Consider the following 25,340-nt stretch of genomic DNA (forward strand, 5'->3'; position numbering starts at 1 on the left):
GAGAAACTGCTAGTTCTGTTTTTTCAAACTCGAAGGGAATTTGCAGGAGGTGAAGAGGGAACTAGAGGTGATGAAAGTGAGGCAGTTAGACAGGAACAAGAACAGCGGCAGCAGATAAGGGGACTAAAGGAAGAGGGGCTAAGAAGACCTTTGTGGGAATGTTATCAGACATCCAGAAGGTGCAGAACTGCTCAAATTGAATACAGAAATATGGAAGGAAAGGAAATGAAAGGAGGAGAGAGAGAAAGGTCACTGATTATTCATGGGCTGCAGGAGGCTGAAAGAATAATGAAATATGATAGGCAAAGATAAAAGAAACTAATGATATCATAAACTAACTGATAGAGAGACTGATTTTCAGGGATTTGAAAAGCACTCAAAAGGGAAGAAAAAGATGCCCAGTCAAATTGACCCTCATGACAGTAATGGTATGAGACAGGATCATATAGTGGAAACCATGGTTACAGGGCACAGAAAAAATCACCGGGTGTACCTTAACTGGGACAGAACAAATAAGAAAGAGGAGCAATTGAAAGAGTAAGTACAAAGATGCCAGAGGCAGAAAAGGAAGGCGGAAGTATGGTACACCAATGCAGATGGAATAACAAATAAGAGCTGTATAGCCCTTGTGGCTTATGCTTCTTTTTGATTATAATAATAATAATAATTTCCATTTCCAGTCCTGGAAATGGGAAGTACAATGCCTGCACTTTAAAGGAGGGGTTTGGGATGTTGGCAGTTTGGAGGGATATGTTGTGTATCTTTATATGTATATGCTTCTAAACTGTTGTGTTCTGAGCACCTCTGCAAAAACAGTGATAATGTGTGAGTGTGGTGAAAGTGTTGAATGATGATGAAAATATTTTCTTTTTGGGGATTTTCTTTCTTTTTTGGGTCACCCTGCCTCGGTGGGAGATGGCCGACTTGTGAAAAAAAAAAATAATAATAACAAATAAGAGTGAGTAGTGGCACAAATGGACAACAAAGTCATCCCCAGATATTATAGCACTTGAGAGACAAAGCTTAGAGAGATACCTGGAGAGGGTTTCGGGGATCAGCGCCCCCACGGCCCAGTCTGTGACCAGGCCTCATGATGAATCAGGGCCTGATCAACCAGGCTGTTACTGAGCTGGATAACAGATTTGAGGAAAGACCACAGTAACAGGAGGAGCAGCAGAACTGCTTATCAGAAACCAGTGGTGTTTTGAGGAGATGGGAGGAATGGACAGAGGGGAAGATGACTACGTAAGTACGCTGAAGATCAGAGGTCCCAAAGTGTACAACCCACCACTAAATAGCAAGAGGCCTAGACAAACATATGAGGGAAACAACAGACCAATGGTGGATACACAAGTTGAGGTGGACAGAAGGACCCACATGAGCAGGGCAAAGGGGAACTTAACCACAAAGAGATTGACAGGGAGAACCTCGATCCACACAGGGGACCGGAAACATGGAGGGTGTAGATGCTGGAGGTGGTACTGGAGAACTTAATGCACCAACTAGTGGTAAACCAAGCAGTAAAGTGCACCAGCAAGTATTGGACACAATACACACAACTGGGGAGGAGGTAACGAAGTTACTATGTGAGGTAGATAACTTGAAGTGGTGGAACTAGATATCTCTCCATGGGTCCTGAGAGAGGAAGCAGAGGCACTATGAACACTCTTTGACCCTTGTAGGTTTAGTGCTTTTTTTTATTACATTTACATTAGAGGCGCTGTGTGTACCATTAACAACAATCTTACATAGAGCGACTGCCAGAGGTATACATGCAAACATACATAGGTGAGTACATACATGTATACATTACATACATATATTAAATTAATACATATGTACATGTATACTTACCTGGAGTTTACCTGGAGAGAGTTCCGGGGGTCAACGCCCCCGCGGCCCGGTCTGTGACCAGGCCTCCTTAGGTCAGTGTCCCAGGATGCGACCCACACCAGTCGACAAACACTCAGGTACCCATTTTACTGATGGGGAACATAGACAACAGGTGGAAAGAAACACGTCCAATGTTTCTACTCTGGCTGGGAATCGAACCCAGGCCCTCACCGTGTGAAGCGAGAGCGTTAACCACCAGGCCACCAGAGCCACTTGCATACATTAAATACATACACATACATAACATGCATACACATACATTCATACATAACATGCACACACTACATAAGTAATATATGTACATAACATACATGCATGCATAAATACACATACATATACGTACTTAACATACATACACCCATATATACATACACATATATACATACATAGACATAACATACACATATATACATACATATGTAACATACATGACATACAACACACATTCATACATACATATACATTCATACATACATATCCATTCATACATACATATACATTCATACATACATATACATTCATACATACATAAACATTCATACATATACATTCATACATACATATACATTCATACATAAACATTCATACATACATATACATTCATACATATACATTCATACATACATATACATAAATATACATTCATACATACATATACATTCATACATACATATACATTCATACATGCATATACATTCATACATAAACATTCATACATATACATTCATACATATACATTCATACAAACATTCATACATACATATACATTCATACATATACATTCATACATACATATACATTCATACATATACATTCATACATACATACACATTCATACATATACATTCATACACATTCATACATATACATTCATACATACATATACATTCATACATATACATTCATACATACATATACATTCATACATATGCATTCATACATACATATACATTCATACATATACATTCATACATACATATACATTCATACATATACATTCATACATACATATACATTCATACATATACATTCATACATACACATTCATACATATACATTCATACATACATATACATTCATACATATACATTCATACATACATATACATTCATACATACATATACATTCATACATATACATTCATACATAAACATTCATACATATACATTCATACATATACATTCATACATATACATTCATACATATACATTCATACATACATATACATTCATACATATACATTCATACATATACATTCATACATATACATTCATACATATACATTCATACATACATATACATTCATACATACATATACATTCATACATACATATACATTCATACATACATATACATTCATACATATACATTCATACATACCTATACATTCATACATATACATTCATACATACATATACATTCATACATATACATTCATACATACATATACATTCATACATACATATACATTCATACATACATATACATTCATACATACATGTACATTCATACATATACATTCATACATACCTATACATTCATACATATACATTCATACATACATATACATTCATACATACATATACATTCATACATACATATACATTCATACATATACATTCATACATACCTATACATTCATACATATACATTCATACATACATATACATTCATACATGTACATTCATACATATACATTCATACATATACATTCATACATACATATACATTCATACATGTACATACATATACATTCATACATACATATACATTCATACATATACATTCACACATATACATACATATACATTCATACATATACATTCACACATATACATACATATACATTCATACATATACATTCACACATATACATACATATACATTCATACATATACATTCACACATATACATACATATACATTCATACATATACATTCATACATATACATACATATACATTCATACATATACATTCATACATACATATACATACATACATATACATTCATACATATACATTCATACATACATACATACATATACATTCATACATATACATTCATACATATACATTCATACATATAAACATCGTCTGCTTTTCCCACCATAATTCAAAAGATATAAGACAATAAGCGCCATAAACATTCCGGAAGAAAGGGATCAGATCCCACAATAAGAGGATCCAACACCACATGATCCCACCTAAAAAGAATCCGATCCCACTTAACGACAGTCATGTTAGTGAGGTTGATGTTGTAGTAGGAGGATCAAAATGGCTGTGATGGAAGGTCCTCTTAGCAAGTGGACTAATGTGATGAAAGGCTGGCAATACCGCTGGTTTGTGCTTGATGACTCTGCTGGACTCTTATCTTATTATACAGTGAGTCTCTGGACGCCCACACGCCCGTGGGCGGCGGGGTGGGCGTGAACATGGGGGTGGGCGGCACACGGGGGCATTACCATTATTTGATTACCTTTTTATTGTGTTATTTTACACTTATTTGAGGTTAATTGATGTTAAGTGAGGTGATTGATGACTGTTTATTAGACAGTGGACGCCCACACGCCCGTGGGCGGCGCCGCCCACAAACGGGGGTGGGCGGCACACGGGGTCATTACCATTACTTAATTACCTTTTTTTTATATAATTATTCACTCTGAAGGTTCCTTGATATCAATCAGGTAATTGATGACTCTTGTTCACTCTTATTATACAGTGGGCCCCTCAAGGAAGGCTCCTTGATGTTGGTGAGGGGCTCTTGATTTAGGGAATTGGATCTGTGCTCCAGTTCCCCAAATTAAGCCTGAATGCCTTCCACATCCCCCCCCCCCAGGCGCTGTATAATCCTCCGGGTTTAGCGCTTCCCCCTTGATTATAATAATAATAATAATATACAGTGGGCGGCGCCGCCCACACGCCCGTGGGCGGCGCCGCCCATAAAACACGGTGGGCGGCACACGGAAACTTCATCAATTATTTAATGTAATTAATTACTCTGAAGGGAAGTTTCTTTATGTCGGTGAAAGGTTCTTGATCCAAGGAACTGGGTTTGCCCTCCCGTTCCTTGGATCGAACCTCATTGCTGCCCATTTCTCAGGTGCTGTGACCCCTAAGGGTTTAGTGCTTCCCCTTAAATGTAATAATAAAGGGAAGTAATTTGTGTATCTTGTAAAGTCATTATTGTGTAATTACTTGTTAATTAACTACCAGATAATACATAATGTATTATTACTGTTATGTATATGTGTGTATATGTATATGTTTATATATGTATGTGTGTATATGTATATGTATGTTTGTATATGTATATGTATGTGTGTTTATATGTATGTTTGTATGTGTGTATATGTATGTGTGTATGTATATGTGTGTATATGTATGTTTGTATATGTGTGTATATGTATATGTGTGTATATGTATATGTTTGTATATGTATATGTATGTGTTTATATGTATGTTTGTATATGTGTGTATATGTATGTGTGTATATGTATATGTGTGTATATGTATATGTGTGTATATGTATGTTTGTATATGTGTGTATATGTATATGTGTGTATATGTATGTGTGTATATGTATATGTATGTTTGTATATGTATATGTATGTGTGTTTATATGTATGTTTGTATATGTGTGTATATGTGTGTATATGTATATGTGTGTATATGTATGTTTGTATGTATGTTTGTGTGTATATGTATATGTTTGTATATGTATGTTTGTGTATGTATGTTTGTATATGTATTTTTGTATATGTATATGTTTGTATATGTGTGTATATGTATATGTGTGTATATGTATGTGTGTATATGTATATGTTTGTATATGTATATGTGTGTATGTATATGTTTGTATATGTGTGTATATGTATATGTGTGTATATGTATGTGTGTATATGTATATGTTTGTATATGTATATGTGTGTATGTATATGTGTGTATATGTATATGTGTATAAGTGTGTATATGTATATGTGTATATGTATGTTTGTATGTGTGTATATGTATATGTGTGTATATGTATATGTGTATATGTATGTGTGTATATGTATGTTTGTATTTGTATATGTGTGTGTTTGTATGTGTGTATATGTATATGTTTGTATATGTATGTTTGTATATGTATATGTTTGTATATGTATGTTTGTATATGTATATGTTTGTATATGTATATGTGTGTATATATGTTTGTATGTATATGTTTGTATATGTATATGTTTGTATGTGTATATATGTATGTGTGTATATGTATTTTTGTATATGTATATGTTTGTATATGTGTGTATATGTATATGTGTGTGTATGTGTGTGTGTATATGTATATGTGTGTATATGTATGTTTGTATATGTGTGTATATGTATGTTTGTATATGTGTGTATGTGTATATGTATATGTGTGTATATGTATATGTGTGTATATGTATGTGTGTGTATATGTATATGTGTACTCACCTATTTGTACTCACCTATTTGTGGTTGCAGGGGTCGATTCACAGCTCCTGGCCCCGCCTCTTCGCTGATTGCTACTAGGTCCTCTCTCTCCCTGCCCCATGAGCTCTATCATACCTCGCCTTAAAACTATGTATGGTTCCTGCCTCCACCACATCACTTTCTAGGCTATTCCATGGCCTGACTACTCTATGACTGAAGAAATACTTCCTAACATCCCTTTGATTCATCTGAGTCTTCAACTTCCAATTGTGACCTCTTGTGTCTGTGTCCCATCTCTGGAACATCCCGTCTTTGTCCACCTCGTCTATTCCGCGCAGTATTTTATATGTCGTTATCATGTCTCCCCTGACCCTCCTGGCCTCCAGTGTCGTCAGGCCGATTTCCGTCAACCTTTCTTCATAGGACAGTCCCCGTACCTCTGGGACTAGTCTTGTTGCAAACCTTTGCACTTTCTCTAATTTCTTGACGTGCTTGACTAGGTGTGGATTCCAAACTGGTGCTGCATACTCCAGTATGGGCCTGACGTAGATGGTATACAGAGTCTTAAACGAATCCTTACTTAGGTATCGGAACGCTATCCGTAGGTTTGCCAGGCGCCCGTATGCTGCAGCAGTTATCTGATTGATGTGCGCCTCAGGAGATATGCTCGGTGTTATACTCACCCCCAGATCTTTTTCCTTGAGTGAGGTTTGCAGTCTTTGGCCATCTAAACTATATTGTGTCTGCAGTCTTCTTTGCCCTTCCCCAATCTTCATGACTTTGCATTTGGCAGGGTTAAATTCAAGGAGCCAGTTGCTGGACAAGGCTTGTAGCCTGTCCAGGTCTCTTTGTAGTCCTGCCTGATCCTCGTCCGATTTGATTCTTCTCATTAACTTCACATCATCTGCAAACAAGGACACTTCTGAGTCTATCCCTTCCGTTATGTCGTTCACGTATACCAAGAACAGCACAGGTCCTAGGACTGACCCCAGTGGAACCCCGCTTGTCACAGGCGGCCACTCTGACACCTCGTCTCGTACCATGACTCGTTGTTGCCTCCCTGTCAGATATTCTCTGATCCATTGCAGTGCCTTTCCTGTTATGTGTGCCTGGTCCTCCAGCTTTTGCAGTAACCTCTTGTGAGGAACTGTGTCGAAGGCCTTCTTGCAGTCCAAAAATACGCAGTCGATCCACCCCTCTCTCTCTTGTCTTACTTCTGTCACCTTGTCATAAAACTCTAGTAGGTTTGTGACACAGGATTTTCCTTCCCTGAAACCGTGCTGGTTGTCAATTATACACTTGTTTCTTTCCAGGTGTCCCACCACTCTCCTCCTGATGATCTTCTCCATGACCTTGCATACTATACACGTTAGTGACACAGGTCTGTAGTTTAGTGCCTCATGTCTGTCTCCCTTTTTAAAAATTAGGACTACATTTGCCATTTTCCATACCTCAGGGAGTTGCCCAGTTTCAAATGATGTGTTGAAGATCTTTGTTAATGGCTCACACAATATCTCTGCTCCCTCTTTAAGGACCCATGGAGAGATGTTGTCTGGTCCCACCGCCTTTGAGGTGTCAAGTTCGCATAGCAGCTTCTTCACCTCCTCCTTGGTTATATGTACCTCATCCAGCACTTGCTGGTGTGCCCCCCTGTTCTGATTTCTTGGAGTCCTACTGGTTTCCACTGTAAATACCTCTTTAAATCTTGTGTTGAGCTCCTGACATACCTCTCGGTCGTTTCTTGTGAATTCCCCATCACCCTTACTCAGTCTGATTACCTGGTCCTTGACTGTTGTTTTCCTCCTGATGTGGCTGTACAACAGCTTCGGGTCAGTCTTTACTTTTGATGCTATGTCATTTTCATATTGTCTCTGAGCCTCCCTTCTTATCTGTGCATATTCGTTTCTGGCTCTTCGGCTGATTTCTTTATTTTCCTGAGTTCTCTGTCTTCTGTACCTTTTCCATTCTCTAGTACACCTAGTTTTTGCCTCCCTACACCTTTGGGTGAACCAAGGACTCGTTCTGTTCTTCCCATTATTTCTGTTTCCCTTGGGAACAAACCTCTCCTCTGCCTCCTTGCATTTTGTTGCTAAATTTTTTTTTTTTTTTTTTTTTTTTTTTTTTTTTTTTTTTATTTATTTTATTTTCAATTTGTGCACACATACAGAGGTACAAAAAAATACAGGTAAGAGCAGTATGCCAAAGCCACTTATACTATGCATAGCATTACGGGCTGGCTTAAAATTAACTTAAGATTAACTTAAGATTAACTAAGCAATGATGAAATCAGTGATAAAACATTAATGTAAACAGATTACTATAAAGCACAAGTGAGTATTACAAAGACAGGTCATATTGTTGCATTCAGTTAGGTAGTGATTCTGTTAGGTAGTGTATTTAAAAAATAATAAAGTTAGATTCGGTTTTAGGTTTAACATTTATATGATATAATTGTGAGAAACATTTAAGATATACAATTTATAAGGTTCAGTTATTCAGTATTTATTTGGTTTTGGGTGAGTAAGTGATCTTTGAGAAGAGACTTGAATTTATAATCAGGTAGTGTTTCTTTTATATTTACAGGTAATGAATTCCAGATTTTAGGGCCTTTTATGTGCATTGAGTTTTTGCATAGTGTGAGATGGACACGAGGAACATCAAAGAGTGATCTGTGCCTTGTGTTATGGTCATGTGTTCTGTTGAGGTTGGCAAGGAGATGTTTGAGGGGAGGGTTAATATCAGAGTTAAGTGTTCTATGTATGTAATAGGTGCAGTAATAAGTATGGATGTTTTGTATGGTGAGTAGGTTTAGTGTATTGAATATTGGTGGAGTGTGCTGCCTGTAGTGAGAATTTGTTATCATTCTAACTGCAGCCTTTTGTTGAGTAATTAGTGGTCTGAGATGGTTAATTGTTGTTGAGCCCCATGCACAAATTCCATAGGTGAGATAGGGGTAAATAAGAGAGTGATATAGGGCCAGGAGGGCTGACTGTGGAACATAGTACCGTATCTTCGATAGTATGCCTACAGTCTTGGAAATTTTCTTAGAGATGTGTTGTATATGTGTATGAAATTTGAGTCTATTATCAAGGTGGATTCCTAAGAATTTTCCCTCTGTTAGTTTTGTGATAGGTGATCCGTTTATCATTATGTTAAGAGGGACATCTGTAGCTCTGTTACCAAACTGAATGAAGTAGGTTTTGTCAATGTTTAGTGTAAGTTTGTTAGTCCTCATCCAGGTAGATATTTTCTGTAATTCGGTATTTACAGTATTGGCTAGCGTGACTGGGCTCGGGTGAGAGAATACGTATGTAGTGTCATCTGCAAATAGTGTGGGTTTGAGTAATTGCGAAGCATTTGGAAGGTCATTTATGTATAGGAGAAAGAGAAGAGGGCCAAGGACACTTCCCTGTGGGACACCAACTGTAATTGGTTGCGCAGAAGAGTTTGCCCCATTTGCGTACACATATTGGCTTCTGTTGCTGAGGTATGACTTGAGGTAGTTGAGGGAGTGCCCTCTTATACCATAGTGTGACAATTTTACATGGAGCAAGTCATGGTCAACTGTATCAAAAGCTTTACGTAAGTCAATGAAGATCCCCAGTGGGACTTCTTTTTTCTCTATTGCAGTGTATATATGTTCTAGCATGTGTATAATAGCATCATTAGTATTTTTATTAGGCCTGAATCCAAATTGGCAGGGGTTGAGTATGTTTTGGGAGATAAGGTAGGAGTAGATTCGTTTATGAATTAATTTTTCAAAGATTTTTGAGAGAGGGTGTAAGTTGGATATTGGCCTATAGTTATTCAACTCTGTTTGGTCTCCTCCTTTGTGGATCGGGGTGACCCTTGCTATTTTGAGTACTGTAGGGAAGGTGGAGGATTCAATGGATTTGTTAAAGAGTGTTGCAATGATTGGTGATAGCACTTGTGACACTTTTTTGTATATAAAGGGTGGTAAGGTATTTAAATCTCCTGCCTTGTTTTTTAGTGCGTTGATAATAAGGGAGACTTCATATGGGTTAGTCGGAGCTAGGAACAGAGTGTTCGGGTAGTTGCCGGTGAGGTAGTCATTTGGTGGGGTATCTGAGCTTGGGATTTTATTGGCAAGGTTTTGTCCTATAGTGGAGAAGAAATCATTGAGTCTGTTTGCTGTTTCTGTTGGTGGGAGTTGGGGTTCATCTGATTTTGCTAATTTTATTTCGCTATTTCGTGATATCTTTTTTGTTCCCAGAATTTCTGATAGGGTTTTCCAGGTCTTTTTTATATCACCTCGTAAGTTGGATAATCTGTTCTCATAATACAATTTTTTTGCCCTTCTTATCAGGCTGGTTAGGATTGACGAGTAACGTTTTGTTTGGTCTCTGGTTATGTGACCCATTCTGTACTGTTTTTCATATTGGTGTTTTGTATTTATGGATTTGAGAATGCTGGGTGTTAGCCAGGGACTGTTCAGTCTCTTTGCTGTCATCTGTTTAGTTTTTTTAGGGCAGTGCTTGTTATAGAGGTATTGGGTCTTTTTTAGAAAATTATTAATACATTCGTCAATATCTGTATAGGTTTCTAGCTCAGTGTGCCAATCGATGTTTGCTATTGCTGTTGTGAAGTTATTAATGGCTGCCTCATTGTGAAGTCTGAAGGTGACTTTAGTAGTGTCTTGGGGTAGTTTACCAAGAGTTGTTATGAGGAAAGTAGGGTAGTGGTCTGTGGTATTATCTGTAATTATGCCTGATTTTAAAGGGGATATGGTGTTGGTCCAGATGTGGTCAAGTAGGGAAACACTAGTCTCTGTAACTCTTGTAGGTTTTGTTACTGTTGGTAGTAACATACAGTTATTCATTGTGTTTGTGAATTCAGTAACGTGTGGGTCCTGGTCTTGCAGGAGATTTATATTGAAGTCACCTGAGAGTAGTAAGTGATCTTTGTTCATGCGTGCATCAGTTATCATACTTCCTAGATTTTGACTAAATTGGCTAATGTTTGACTGTGGAACTCTGTAGATGTTTATCAATGTGAGAGGTTTTTGTAGGTACTTGGATTTGAATTTAGCTATTATATATTCCCCATGTTCATCCCTTGTGCAAGTATTAGTGATACATTGTAGTTGGTCTGAGTAGTATATGGCTGTGCCACCCCCTTGTTGGTCTGGCCTACAGTTGTGTATGGCTGTGTATCCAGGAATGGAATAGACATCTGTACTATCAGGCTTTAGCCAGGTTTCAGTTAGTGTAATGATGGACATATTGGCATGTAAGGAATTTAGTAATGCTATGAGGTCATCGTAATGCTTGCTTAAAGATCTGATATTGTAGTTAAAGATAGTTATGTTGTTGTTGGCACTGAGAAGTGCCTTTGATTGCTCTGCAGTGTAGTAATTACAGTAACTGTTTGATTCATTTAAGTCATTAGATAAGAGGTTGGTATCAGGATCAATGCTTGTAATCATAAGATTTGTAGTGAATCTATAGTTTGAATTAAGTATAAAACAAAGTAAATAGTCTTAAGCTAAAAAAATAGCACCTAGATTATTTAACAAATGTAAAATAGTGAGCTAAGGGACTAATACAAATAAAGTGATGATCAAATAGTGGAGCTTGGGAATATGGTAGTAGGTAGTACTATAAAGGTAATTTTTTAAAGTTAGAATTATAGTATAAAATTATATTATAAAAGGGACTAATATAGGTTGTGGTGAACAATAAAGTGGTAATCAAATAAATGAGCTTTGGAATATAATGGCAAAATTGTGAACTTATTCTACTTTAGCACCTAAGAATAGCACCTTGATTATTTTAACAATTGTGAATATATAAACTAGGATAGTTATATAAAGCTAAAATAAAGGAGAAAATATATAAGGGACTAAAATTAAGTAATGGTAAGCAAAGTTAAATCTACAGATGGTAGGAATTATAATATAAACTTATAATATAAAAATACAAATTGAAATGGTACTTGCAATTGCACTAGAGTCTGGTATAGGTTGTTGACAAGATCAAGATTATAACTAGATTTAAATTGACAAAATAAAATTCACAATTAAAGTACCAAAAGAATGATAGTAAAAAAATAACAGTGGTAATGTCTTGGTTATAATATGATAGTCCATCATTTCTTGTACTGGTTTTCCTGTCAGTTCCCTCTCCCACTGAATGTCTTGAAGGAGTGTATATGTATGTGTGTTTATATGTATATGTTTGTATATGTGTGTATATGTATATGTGTGTATGTGTGTTTATATGTATATGTTTGTATGTGTGTATATGTGTATATGTATATGTGTGTATATGTATATGTTTGTATATGTATATGTGTGTATATGTATATGTGTGTATATGTATGTGTACTCACCTAGTTGTACTCACCTAGTTGAGGTTGCGGGGGTCGAGTCCGAGCTCCTGGCCCCGCCTCTTCACTGATCGCTACTAGGTCACTCTCCCTGAGCCGTTTATATGTATATGCTTGTATGTGTGTATATGTGTGTATGTGTGTTTATGTGTATATGTTTGTATGTGTGTATATGTATGTTTGTATATGTATATGTTTGAATGTGTATATATGTGTGTATATGTATATGTGTGTATATGTATGTTTGTATATGTATATGTTTGTATATGTATGTGTGCTTATATGTATGTTTGTATATGTGTGTATATGTTCTTGTTCTTGTCCAGACCAGAGCTTTGGTGAGATGGGTAAGGAAGAAGGATGGGTAAGGAAGAAGGATGGGTAAGGAAGAAGGATGGGTAAGGAAGAAGGATGGGTAAGGAAGAAGGATGGGTAAGGGTAGAAATTTTGGAAAAGGGTGGGAGGGGGGAGAGAGGTAGGATATGAAAGGTAAGTGGCCCAACCACTTTGGTGTAATTTAAAAAGTGTATGTGAAATAGATATAACAGATATATAAGTACATAACTCTGAATTGGTAGTAATTATACAAGTTGCAATTTTTTTTTTTTTTTTTTTTTTTTTTTTCCCCCGATTGCACAACGGATATGTATGCGACAATGAAGGCAATAATTTTCTGGCCAGTTTATAGAATTACGTGACAATGGCTTCTTACAGGTGGTGTCCAGCCATAGTAAATAGCATAATTTTTACATTAGATTGTTATGTAAGATGTCTCCCTAATTGGGGGCGATGATGTTCTCAGTATACATAGAAGGGTTCTGGTGTTACCCAATCTTCTTCATCAGGGAGGTTGCTCAATATCATGGGTCGATGGTAATCAGCTTTATGTATAAAACGACGGACCCTCTGTGGGAGAGTCATTCTTTGAGTCCTGTGAGGAGTATTGATGATATAATCCGTGGTATTTACCACTTGTATAGGATGTTCTCTATCTGGCATGTATAGTTCTTGCATTGTATATAGTTGTTTCTTTTTTAGGGTGTCAAGGCATACATTTATGGCAGTAATATCTTGTTGTATGTGTAAATCTGCCATTTTAACTCTGTCTCTCCTGGTATCGGTAATGAAGCGAAGAGCTCTATTCTGGACCCTTTGTAACCGTAGCATATTGGCCTTTGTTGTTAATGACATTGGGACACAAGGGTATTCGAGTATAGGTCTTATTATCATTTTATACAGATGTTTTTTGACATGTTGAGGGGCTTGATTGAATCAAAAGAGACTGCTAAGACCGGCTTTGGCTATGTTGATCTTTTTAGTTACATGAGATGTTGAGTGGAGCAGCCTGTCTATTTCATATCCCAAAATCTTGTTAGGGTTTCTAATGGCTACAGGTGTACCTCTGATGGAGATACCCCCTTTATCTTCAATTGTTGATGCAAAACATCCTATCGTGCTAACAAGGATCTTGTCAGGATTAGTCGTAATTCTCCATTTCTTTTCCCAATTAGATGTTCGATGAAGTTCAATATTCATTTTTTCTATGACTCTCTCATACTTGTATTTTCCTGTTACCGGAGTTGATGAGACGACATGAATAACATCATCTGCAAACTGTGTCACAATTGTATCATTAAACTCTGGTTGAGGAAGGTCATTCACATAAATGTTGAACAGAAGTGGACTGAAACAAGAACCTTGTGGGACACCAGCTGTCGGTATAAAAGGCTCTGTCGACCTGCCACGAAAGGTGGGAATGATTTTTCTTTGAGTTAAGAAGTTATATATTACTCTGAGAAAAGTCCAGTTATGGTCTGGTAGGTCAATGAGTTTGTATATAAGGCCATCATGCCATAAGCTATCAAAAGCTTTATGAACATCTCTGGTGGCAATTAAGGCAAGATTGCCCTGATGTTTTAGACTTGCTACAGTATCGAAAATAACATTTATTGCATGATTGGTACCTCTATGGGTTCTAAAGCCAAATTGTTTTTCAGTAAAAAAGTGATTAAACTCCATATAGTAGTTCAATCTGTTGGAAATGACCTTTCAAGAACTTTTCCAGTGACTTCAAGTAAAGATATAGGTCTATAGTTCCCAGGTTGGTGGATGTCTTTATTGGGCTTACCAAGAAAGATCATCCTAGCAGTCTTAAAAACCACTGGAAAATGTCCTGAGGCCAAGATGGCATTAAAGATATTTTCCAAAGACTGTTTACAATTTCTGAGTAGGAACTTTATTTGTTTCATTGTTATTCCAGAGAGGCCAGGGGCTCTATTTCACATTCTTCCAATAACCTGACTCACCTCTAGTAATGTAATAGGTCTAGTAAGCGGGTGGGTATCTTCAAGAGTTGAAGTATCGATGGAAGGTAATGGTTGTAGATCATCCAAGTTCTCATCTCTCCATTCATTTACCAACTGATAATGATTATTGTTAAATTGACGACTGTTATTGTGGGAGAGAATTTTCTCCCATACATCACCCATCAAATTAGCCTGGTCCTGTGGATCGTCAAGTTTAATTTCAACATCTTCATCATCCTCATCAGTGAAGGTATGAACTAGGTAGTTAGGAGCCTTGTGCTTTGCCCCTAAAAGTTGTCGGATCTTACTCCAAAATTTTGCTGGTTCACGTTTATACTGATTAGCTTGAAGAACTAGCAATTTCCATAAGTCCCGATTGTGATGACTAATCATGTTAATTAATTCTTGCCTTAATCGGTGCAGTGTAGCTACTGGTGGTTGTCGCGTTTGAAGATGCCTTCGACATTCTGCTTGATAATTTCTTAAATTGTCTCTAATTTCCCTAGTAGGTTTATATTGTTGGTATATCTTTGTGGAAGCTAATTGACAAGTTGCATTAGTAGCTTCAATTATTCGATTATGCAGGGACCTGATTGCATCATCAATTGTAGTGGAAGGTAGATTTTCCAATGACACAATTTCATCGTCACCCAGAAATGCCCTGAAGGGGTCAAATCCTAGGGTGTTAAGATTGGGTTTAGGAGGTACAGGTATTCTAAATGGAGAAGTTTGTAGTTGTATTATAACAGGGATATGGTCAGATCCTACATTTCCACCAGGAGATATACGACAGTGAAAGATGTCACAGTCTGTTTGTCAGTACTATATCTGGTGTCCCTGGATGAGGTCCAATGTACGATTTAAAGAATGGGCCTTGAAATGACAAGTTTCTAGCTGTCATGATATTAAATAGTTGTTTTCCTTTTAAGTCACCCAGTGGAATACCAGCTCCACAGTTGAAGAGGGAAGGGTGATGAGCATTAAAATCTCCCACTAGAATTGTTGGAATATTTCTGCTTAATATCCTGTGTAGAGGAATTGACTCTATATATTGTTGTCTCGGGGGAAAATATCCAGTTCCTATCACTAGTTGTCCATGAGACGTTGTCATTTCTATTGCAAGAATGTTATCTTCATCAACATGAATATTTTTAAATGTATAGCCTAATTTAACTAAGATGGCTACACCACTAAAGGGTCCTCTCAATTTCTCCACAGTAGAGTAACCACGCAATTTAATATGCTGATCAACTCTTGCAGCTGTCTCGTTCAAGAGTATAACATCGGGATTGTAATTATGTAGTTCAACCTCAAGGAGGTAACGGTTATTAAAGAAATGTTGAACATTAAGTTGGAAAATTGTAATCCCCATTATTTCTTGCACTTCGCTCGTGTACTGCGGTCTGAACGCCTGCAAGTAATGTCATGTTTGGTATCCACACTATCCCTGGTGGACTCGTCAAGGGGAGGAGGGAACTTCTGCGTAGTTGCTTGTGTATTAAAAATGCCATCATCTTCACTAGAGGTGGTAATATTAACAGACTCATTAGAATCGTTAGAGTCATCTTCAGAAAACTGAGGTATGATATTCCCAGTTACAGGAAGCAGAGGCTCGTGAGAGTTAATGGGAGACTGTGGAGGCTCCAAGGGAAAATTAGGTAGGCAAGGTGAATTACCCTGGGAAAGTTCCTGTTCGACAGGATCAGCTTCAATAGCGGGAGAGTAGGCACCAATTTCTGGGGCATTGTTATGTTCAGGTGTTGACTTATCGGGTTGAGGGGAGTTGACAACCTGGGTATGCAAGGTGGGCGATCCCTGGGCCAGGGATGACTTAGGCTTATTTTTAGATGTAGAGTAGGGTACATACTTCTTGTTATGAGAAGGCTGGGTCATAATAGCCTTCACATTTTCTGGGATAGTGATGGGAGTGATCCCATTAGCCATTAACAGATCATTTAAAACCTGAGAGCAGAGTTGAATGTCACCACCTGCTATGTCTTTGGCCATCATATACGTACATTAGTTGTGCTCTTGTCATATCCCCAGCTGTGGATACCTGAGACATAGGAGATGAGACTGAACCTTGTTGTTGCGTTTGTGTATGTTGTAGGTGAGGGTTAGATTGGGGCGCTCCAAGAGGGGCAGAATTACAAACATTGGAACCATTGGTAGAGACCTGAGGAGTCCCACTTGATCCAGGCAGGGCTGGGAAGGAAGTTTGGGACATCGTTGGCAGTGCCTGGGGAGTGGTCTTCTTAGAAGTGGACAGTTTCTTGGCTTCAATAATTTTCTGCATTTCCTTTTTCCTTTCAGGACAAATAGCAGAAACAGCATGATGTTTTCCATTGCAGAGGACACATTTGGGTGTATTTTTATTATTACAATCTCGATAAGAATGTTGGCCAGAGCAAATGCTACAAATCTGCCCTTGAGTACTGCATATGTTGTTGTTATGACCAAAGGCATAACACTTAAAACATTGTGTCACACTGACAAATCGTTCAAGAGAGATTTGGTCAGGTGTACATCTGGTGCCAAAACATTTGAAGCCATTTTGACACACAAGTTTGGCCTCATCAGGTGTCTCCAGTATTAACTTTAAGGTTACCTTGTTGTTGTTAGGTTTAGAGAATTTATGTGCTTCGACAGCCCTAAATTCAGAATTCTCTGTATTAAAGTCCTCAACAATTTCATGCACTGTGCTATGTCTCATGAAACTGTTAATTCTTGCAACAAACACAGTCCTCTGAGCTTGATAGCTCTCAGGTGCAACTGGGGTAACACCAGAAGTCTTCAGTTTTTCAAGCACATCATGCTTCAGCAGTTGAAGTAACTCTTCTTCCGAAGAGAGGAGAAGTACTGCTCCAGCGTGGGTTTGAAAAACATCCACTGGAGCAACAGTTGAGTTCGAGCAAATACATGCTAGAATTTCTTTCATCGACATTTGATTTCCATCAATACGTAATCTTACTCGTATCCTCGCCGTGATGTCTAGGAAGGAACATCTGGCAGAGGAGTTTCTTAACAAAAAGGGATCTTTCCTTAATGTTAATCTAACATCCTATTTCAGCTGACTTATGAAGGTCAGCCCCTAAGATAGCCTACCCTCGAGTGGTGAGGGGAAAGGGCCCAAGGCAAAGATCGGCCGGATTTTAAAAAACCACACGGGCTTCCGGATAGTCAAAGTGCCTTGTGTTAACTCGCCAAAGCGAAGTTGCCGAAAAAGAAGAAGATAGGAAAGTCAGAAGGATAGCAATGTATGTAGTGTGTTAGTGTGTGGGCCAGTGTTGATGTTTGGGTGAGTGGAGGATGGGGAAGGATGGGGGATGGGGATGAGAGGGTTGAACAAGCAAGCAAGTCACCGCCTTACCCTCTTGATGGGATGGGGCTCGAAGTGACTGCCAGCAAGTTTCCTCTCAGCTCTGGTGAAGAACTACTCAGGATAACCCAAGAAAAATCTCGAGCAACAGTGTTCAGAGTTGCTCAGCTGAACAGCAGGAACGACGACGTCTTCTCTCCACGGTGGCTGGGCTGCTTCTATTTCATTTGTCTTGTCTGTCTTCTGTGTATATGTATATGTTTGTATTTGTATGTGTGTTTATATGTATATGTGTGTATATGTGTACATGTATATGTGTGTATATGTATGATTTTTATTAGTAGTATTATTGCTGTTCTTATATTCATATTTATCAGTAATCATCAATCATGAATGATAATCAGTCATTAATTATCAATTATTATTGTTAATTGTATTCATTATCATCAATTATTCATTATCATGTCATATTCATTATCATCAATCATATTCATTATTATCAATTATTCATTATCATCAATTATTCATTATCATCAATCATATTCATTATCATCAATTATTCATTATCATCAATCATATCATTCATTATCATCAATCATAACATTCATTATCATCAATCATAACATTCATTATCATCAATCATATCATTCATTATCATCAATCATATCATTCATTATCATCAATCATATCATTCATTATCATCAATCATAACATTCATTATCATCAATCATATCATTCATTATCATCAATCATAACATTCATTATCATCAGTCATATCATTCATTATCATCAATCATAACATTCATTATCATCAATCATATCATTCATTATCATCAATCATAACATTCATTATCATCAATCATATCATTCATTATCATCAATCATATTCATTATCAATCATTCATCATCATCAACAATCATTAGTCTTTTTTTCTTTCAACACACCGGCCGTATCCCACCGAGGCGGGGTGGCCCAAAAGGAAAAACGAAAGTTTCTCCTTTTACATTTAGTAATATATACAGGAGAAGAGGTTACTAGCCCCTTGCTCCCGGCATTTTAGTCGCCTCTTACAACACGCATAGCTTACGGAGGAAGAATTCTGTTCCACTTCCCCATGGAGATAAGAGGAAATAAACAAGAACAAGAGCTAGTAAGAAAATAGAAGAAAACCCAGAGGGGTGTGTATACATATGCCTGTACATGTATGTGTAGTGTGACCTAAGTGTAAGCAGAAGTAGCAAGACGTACCTGAAACCTTGCATGTTTATGAGACAGAAAAAACACCAGCAATCCTACCATCGTGTAAAACAATTACAGGCTTACGGTTTACACTCACTTGGCAGGACGGTAGTACCTCCCTGGGCGGTTGCTGTCTACCAACCTACTACCTAGGCAATCATTAGTCATCATCAATAATCATTAATTATCATCAATCATCTATTATCAATAATTAATAATATTAATACTAAAGTGTGGCAAACAGTTTCTATTAATGGAAGTTATAATAGTTAATGTTGTTTCCATATATAATGTAATAATAATAATAATGTAATAATAATAATGTAATAATAATAATATAACTATTATCCAGAGGGCTGAGGAGGGGTTGTTGAGATGGTTCGGACATGTAGAGAGGATGGAACAAAATAGACTGACTTCGAGAGTATAAATCTGTAGTGGAGGGAAGGCGGGGTAGGGGTCGGCCTAGGAAAGGTTGGAGGGAGGGGGTAAAGGAGTTTTTGTGTGCGAGGGGCTTGGACTTCCGGCAAGCATGCGTGAGCGTGCTAAAGAGGACCAAATGGAGACAAATGGTTTTTAGGATTTGACGTGCTGTTGGAGTGTAAGCAAGGTAACACTTACGAAAGGATTCAGGGAAACCGGCAGGCCGGACTCGAGTCCTGGAGATGGGAAGTACAGGTCTCCCTCAACATTCACGTTTTCAACTTTCGTGGGCTTCACACATTCGTGAATTCCCAACCACCAAATCATACTTATGTTGAGGACTTTGAAGTTGATGACCGACATTGATTATTATTATTATTATTATTATTATTATTAACACACTGGCTGATTCCCACCAAGGCAGGGTGGCCCGAAAAAGAAAAACTTTCACCATCATTCACTCCATCACTGTCTTGCCAGAAGGGTGCTTTACACTTCAGTTTTTAAACTGCAACATTAACACCCCTCCTTCAGAGTGCAGGCACTGTACTTCCCATCTCCAGGACTCAAGTCCGGCCTGCCAGTTTCCCTGAACCCCTTCATAAATGTTACCTTGCTCACACTCCAACAGCACGTCAAGTATTAAAAACCATTTGTCTCCATTCACTCCTATAAAACACGCTCACGCATAATTCCCATACATAATTCCCTACAAAACTGTAAATATGAAGAAACGGTCTCAGTTCCCCATCACAATGTTCTTTACAAGGAAGCCACAACAGTCCCCATCCCTTTACCCAAGGTCCTAACTATGGTGAAAGTCCCACTCAAATCCAACCCCTCTCACTTGTGTATTTATCCAACCTAAATTTGAAACTCCCCAAGATTTTAGTTTTGATTGGACCTTGGGTAGCTTTAAAAAGAGATTGGACAAATATATGAGTAGAAGGAGCATGTATGTATATACAGTACAGTACATATTTTACGATGTTCATGGTTCAGTATAACCGGTTAAGGAAGCAGTATTGTATTAGATTTCCCTACAATATATTGGGGCACCAAACATTCGCGATTTTTCAACATTCACGAGGCTCTTGATCCCCTAACCCACGCGAATGTTGAGGGAGACCTGTACAGTGTCTGCACTCTGAAGGAGGGGTGTTAATGTTGCAGTTATATAACTGTAGTGTCAGCGTGCTTCTGGCAAGACAGTGATGGAATGAACGACTATGAAAGTTTTTCTTTTTTGGGCCACCCTGCCTTGGTGGGAAACAGCCGATGTGTTAATAAAAAAAATATATACAGTGGAACCTCAAATATCGAACTTTCTTCAGTCCAGAAGGCTGTTCGAGTGCCTTTACCGAATGAATTTATTCCCATCAGGAATAACGTAAATTAGATTAGTCCATTTCAGACCCTCAAAAATACACTTACAAAAGCACTTACAAAAATACACTTACATAATTTGTTGTGAAAGATGAGGTGAATCATAGAATTGATGAGGGAAAAAGAGTGAGTGGTGCACTTAGGAGTCTGTGGAGACAAAGAACTTTGTCCTTGGAGGCAAAGAGGGGAATGTATGAGAGTATAGTTTTACCAACGCTCTTATATGGGTGTGAAGCGTGGGTGATGAATGTTGCAGCGAGGAGAAGGCTGGAGGCAGTGGAGATGTCATGTCTGAGGGCAATGTGTGGTGTGAATATAATGCAGAGAATTCGTAGTTTGGAAGTTAGGAGGTGCGGGATTACCAAAACTGTTGTCCAGAGGGCTGAGGAAGGGTTGTTGAGGTGGTTCGGACATGTGGAGAGAATGGAGCGAAACAGAATGACTTCAAGAGTGTATCAGTCTGTAGTGGAAGGAAGGCGGGGTAGAGGTCGGCCTAGGAAGGGTTGGAGGGAGGGGGTAAAGGAGGTTTTGTGTGCGAGGGGCTTGGACTTCCAGCAGGCATGCGTGAGCGTGTTTGATAGGAGTGAATGGAGACAAATGGTTTTTAATACTTGACGTGCTGTTGGAGTGTGAGCAAAGTAACATTTATGAAGGGGTTCAGGGAAACCGGCAGGCCAGACTTGAGTCTTGGAGATGGGAAGTACAGTGCCTGCACTCTGAAGGAGGGGTGTTAATGTTGCAGTTTAAAAACTGTAGTGTAAAGCACCCTTCTGGCAAGACAGTGATGGAGTGAATGATGGTGAAAGTTTTTCTTTTTCGGGCCACCCTGCCTTGGTGGGAATCGGCCAGTGTGATAATAAAAAAAAAAAAATAATTTGTTGTGTTGGGATCAGTTTGATTTTTGAGGTTCCACTGTATGTATATATATACAGTGGTCCCTCGTTCGTAATTAATCCATTTCTTAAGCCGTTACTATAAACGAAATTTACGATTTACAAATCAATTTTCCCCATAAGAAATAATGTAAATACAATTAATCCATTCCTGACACTCAGAAGTATTAAAACAAAAAAATTTTTAACATGAAATATACATGTAGTACATAAACAATACAATGGGAAATGATGAATGAAACATTAACAGCATAACACTTACCTTTATTGGAGATTCTTCTTAGTGTATGGGAGACTGGAGGAGGAGAGAGAGTGGATTGTTTATAGTTTGGAAGGGGAATCCCCTTCCATCAACACCTCAGGTACCATTTGCTTTTCTGGGGTTGCTTTTCTTCTCTGTTTCTTAATGCCACTAGGACCATCTTGATAGTCACTGGAGTCCTGTCTCACAAAATAACTGTGGAGAGAGCTCTGTTTCTGGTGTCTCTTTAACACTTCCCTAAAATGGCCCAAGACTTTGTCACTGTACATGTTGCCAACCTGGCTTGCAACAACCTTGTTAGGGTGATGTTTCTCCATAAAGCTTTCCATCTTACCCCACATAGTAAAAATCTCTTTAATTTCTGAAGAAGGCACCTTCTTCCATCTCTCTTCCTCCTCTGCAGCAAGATTCTGAGCTGCGATGTGTTGCTCTTCCTGCTGAAGCTCTCGCAGCTCCTCAGTGGTGAGCTCTTCATTGTGGTCTTCCACCAATTCTTCCACATCCTCCAAACTCACATCCAACCCCATGGAACTCCCCAGTGCCACAACTGATTTTACAACAGACATAGGCTCATTAGGGTCAGTCCCAAATCCTTCAAAATCCCTCTTGTCAACACAATCTGGCCACAATTTTCTCCAGGCAGAGTTCAAAGTCCTGGTAGTCACTCCCTCCCAAGCCATACCTATAAGGGTTATGCAGTGGAGGATGCTGAAGTGTTCTCTCCAAAATTCCCTTAGGGTCAAGTGAGTGTCTGTGGTCACAGTCAAGCACCTGTGTAACATTGCTTTTGTGTAGAGTTTTTTAAAGTTTGCAATAACCTGCTGGTCCATGGGTTGGAGGAGAGGAGTGGTATTCGGGGGCAAGAACTTTACTGTGATGAACCCAAACTCCTCGAAAATTAGGTCATCCAAGTTTGGAGGATGAGCAGGTGCATTGTCCATTACTAGCATGCACTTGAGATCCAATTTCTTTTCCAGGAGATACTCCTTCACACTAGGGCCAAACACTTCATTGAACCACTCGACGAAAATTTCCCTCGTGACCCATGCCTTCCTATTAGATTTCCAAAACACACACAATTTACTCTTCATAACATTGTTTTTCCTGAACACTCTGGGATTTTCAGAATGGTACACTAGTAATGGCTTCACTTGCAAATCCCCACTAGCATTAGCACAGAACATTAGCGTCAGCCTGTCTTTCATAGGCTTGTGTCCTGGCATTGCCTTTTCCTCTTGTGTAATGAAGGTCCTCTTTGGCATTTTCTTCCAAAAGAGGCCTGTTTCGTCACAACTGAACACTTGTTCAGGTTTCAGTCCTTCAGCCTCTATGTACTCCTGGAATTCATGCACATATTTTTCAGCCGCCTTGTGGTCCGAACTGGCAGCCTCACCATGCCTTACCACACTGTGTATGCCAGTACGGTTCTTAAATCTCTCAAACCAGCCTTTGCTGGCCTTAAATTCACTCACTTCACTATTTGCAGGCAATTTCTTTACCAAATCTTCATGCAACTGCCTAGCCTTTTCACAAATAAACGAAGTCATAAGAGTATCTCCTGCTAATTGTTTCTCATTTATCCACACCAATAATAACTTCTCAACCTCTTCCAGTACTGGTGATCTCATTTTTGTCAGCATAGTTACTCCCTTTGCAACAACAGCATCCTTTATTTCATTTTTCTTGGCCACTATGGAACATAAGGTTGTGTAGGGTTTCTTATACATCCTGGACAGTTCGGCCACACTTGTGCCACTTTCATATTGTTCAATGATGGTTTTCTTAAATTCAATCGTATTTCTCACCTTCTTTACCACAGGCTTGGCACTTGGAGCTTTCTTTGGAGCCATGGTAGCTTATTTAGTACTTGCAAGCACTAAAATAAATGGAATATTATGAAATATTTCGCTGGAGCACGTGAGGGGACCTTCGCTCACTGGTAAACAATGCCAGACTGGCTGCCGCCCTGGCTCACGCCGTGGGTACGCGTCCCGGATGAACTACGACTCGCGAGTCAACCTATGAAAAATGAGTCCATGTTTATACGAAAATACCCCTATGATTGGTGAATTTTACAATTGCCGGGAACTACAAAAAGCGGGGGACCACTGTATATATATGTATATTACTATTTTATTAAATATGGTTTTAAAATATCTTTCAGTCTAAGGAGAAGATGGTACGAGGCGCCCGCCGGGGTTGTGTACGTCTGAAAGGAGCAGTAGTCGGCATCGACGACGACGATGACTCAACCTTCACCATCACTGTCGATGCTAAGACTTTTCACTTTCAGGTGAGTTGTTTATAATTACAGGTGTCTGGCTTGCTACATTCCAAACCCATGGTGTTAATTTAATAATAAAAATAATTTTGTTTCAGCATGATACAGTATTTATACAGCCTCTCCAAACTAAACAACGGAGTTCTGTTCCTAAGACCACGTCGGTAAACGAATCCGTCACTAAGTGAGGAGCATGACTCACGAAATTGTAATGACACGATTGCAAACAAACCATACCACAGACGGGGATAGAGGATCATACTATAATGGTAGTGGGTTTGTGTCAACCATCTTTGATATTGTTTTAATGTCACCTTTGTGCCATTTATAACATTTTTAGTATATTTTTAAATTTTTATACATTATTGTACTGTATATTGTAATAAACAGAATAGAGAAAATCAGCTCTAATATACATTATTTTGGTATACTGGTCGGAGAGCCCGTCATAAGTCCAAGCCGTCGGTAAACGAGTATGTTGCTAAATGACGAGAGGCTGTAAAGAGATGTGTGGCATTTACTGTATTTCGCAGCTTATGAGACTTTTTTAATTT

The 25,340-nt window shown here is 38.4% G+C and overlaps 1 protein-coding gene across 3 annotated transcripts in view; it reads left to right on the plus strand.

The window, feature by feature from the left end:
• Nucleotides 1–4,122: 4,122 nt before the first annotated feature.
• LOC128704686 (oxysterol-binding protein-related protein 9) overlaps nt 4,123–25,340 on the plus strand; it is a 132,364-nt gene continuing 111,146 nt past the window's right edge. For all 3 annotated transcript variants that reach the window (XM_070079590.1, XM_070079591.1, XM_070079592.1), the window contains exons 1-2: nt 4,123–4,276; nt 24,670–24,798. In XM_070079590.1, coding sequence (XP_069935691.1) covers nt 4,169–4,276; nt 24,670–24,798 — 237 coding nt within the window. In that variant the 5' untranslated portion in view covers nt 4,123–4,168. The remainder of the gene's footprint in view (nt 4,277–24,669; nt 24,799–25,340) is intronic.

The sequence above is a fragment of the Cherax quadricarinatus genome, chromosome 100 (assembly GCF_038502225.1).
Source record: "Cherax quadricarinatus isolate ZL_2023a chromosome 100, ASM3850222v1, whole genome shotgun sequence".
Classification (NCBI taxonomy): domain Eukaryota; kingdom Metazoa; phylum Arthropoda; class Malacostraca; order Decapoda; family Parastacidae; genus Cherax; species Cherax quadricarinatus.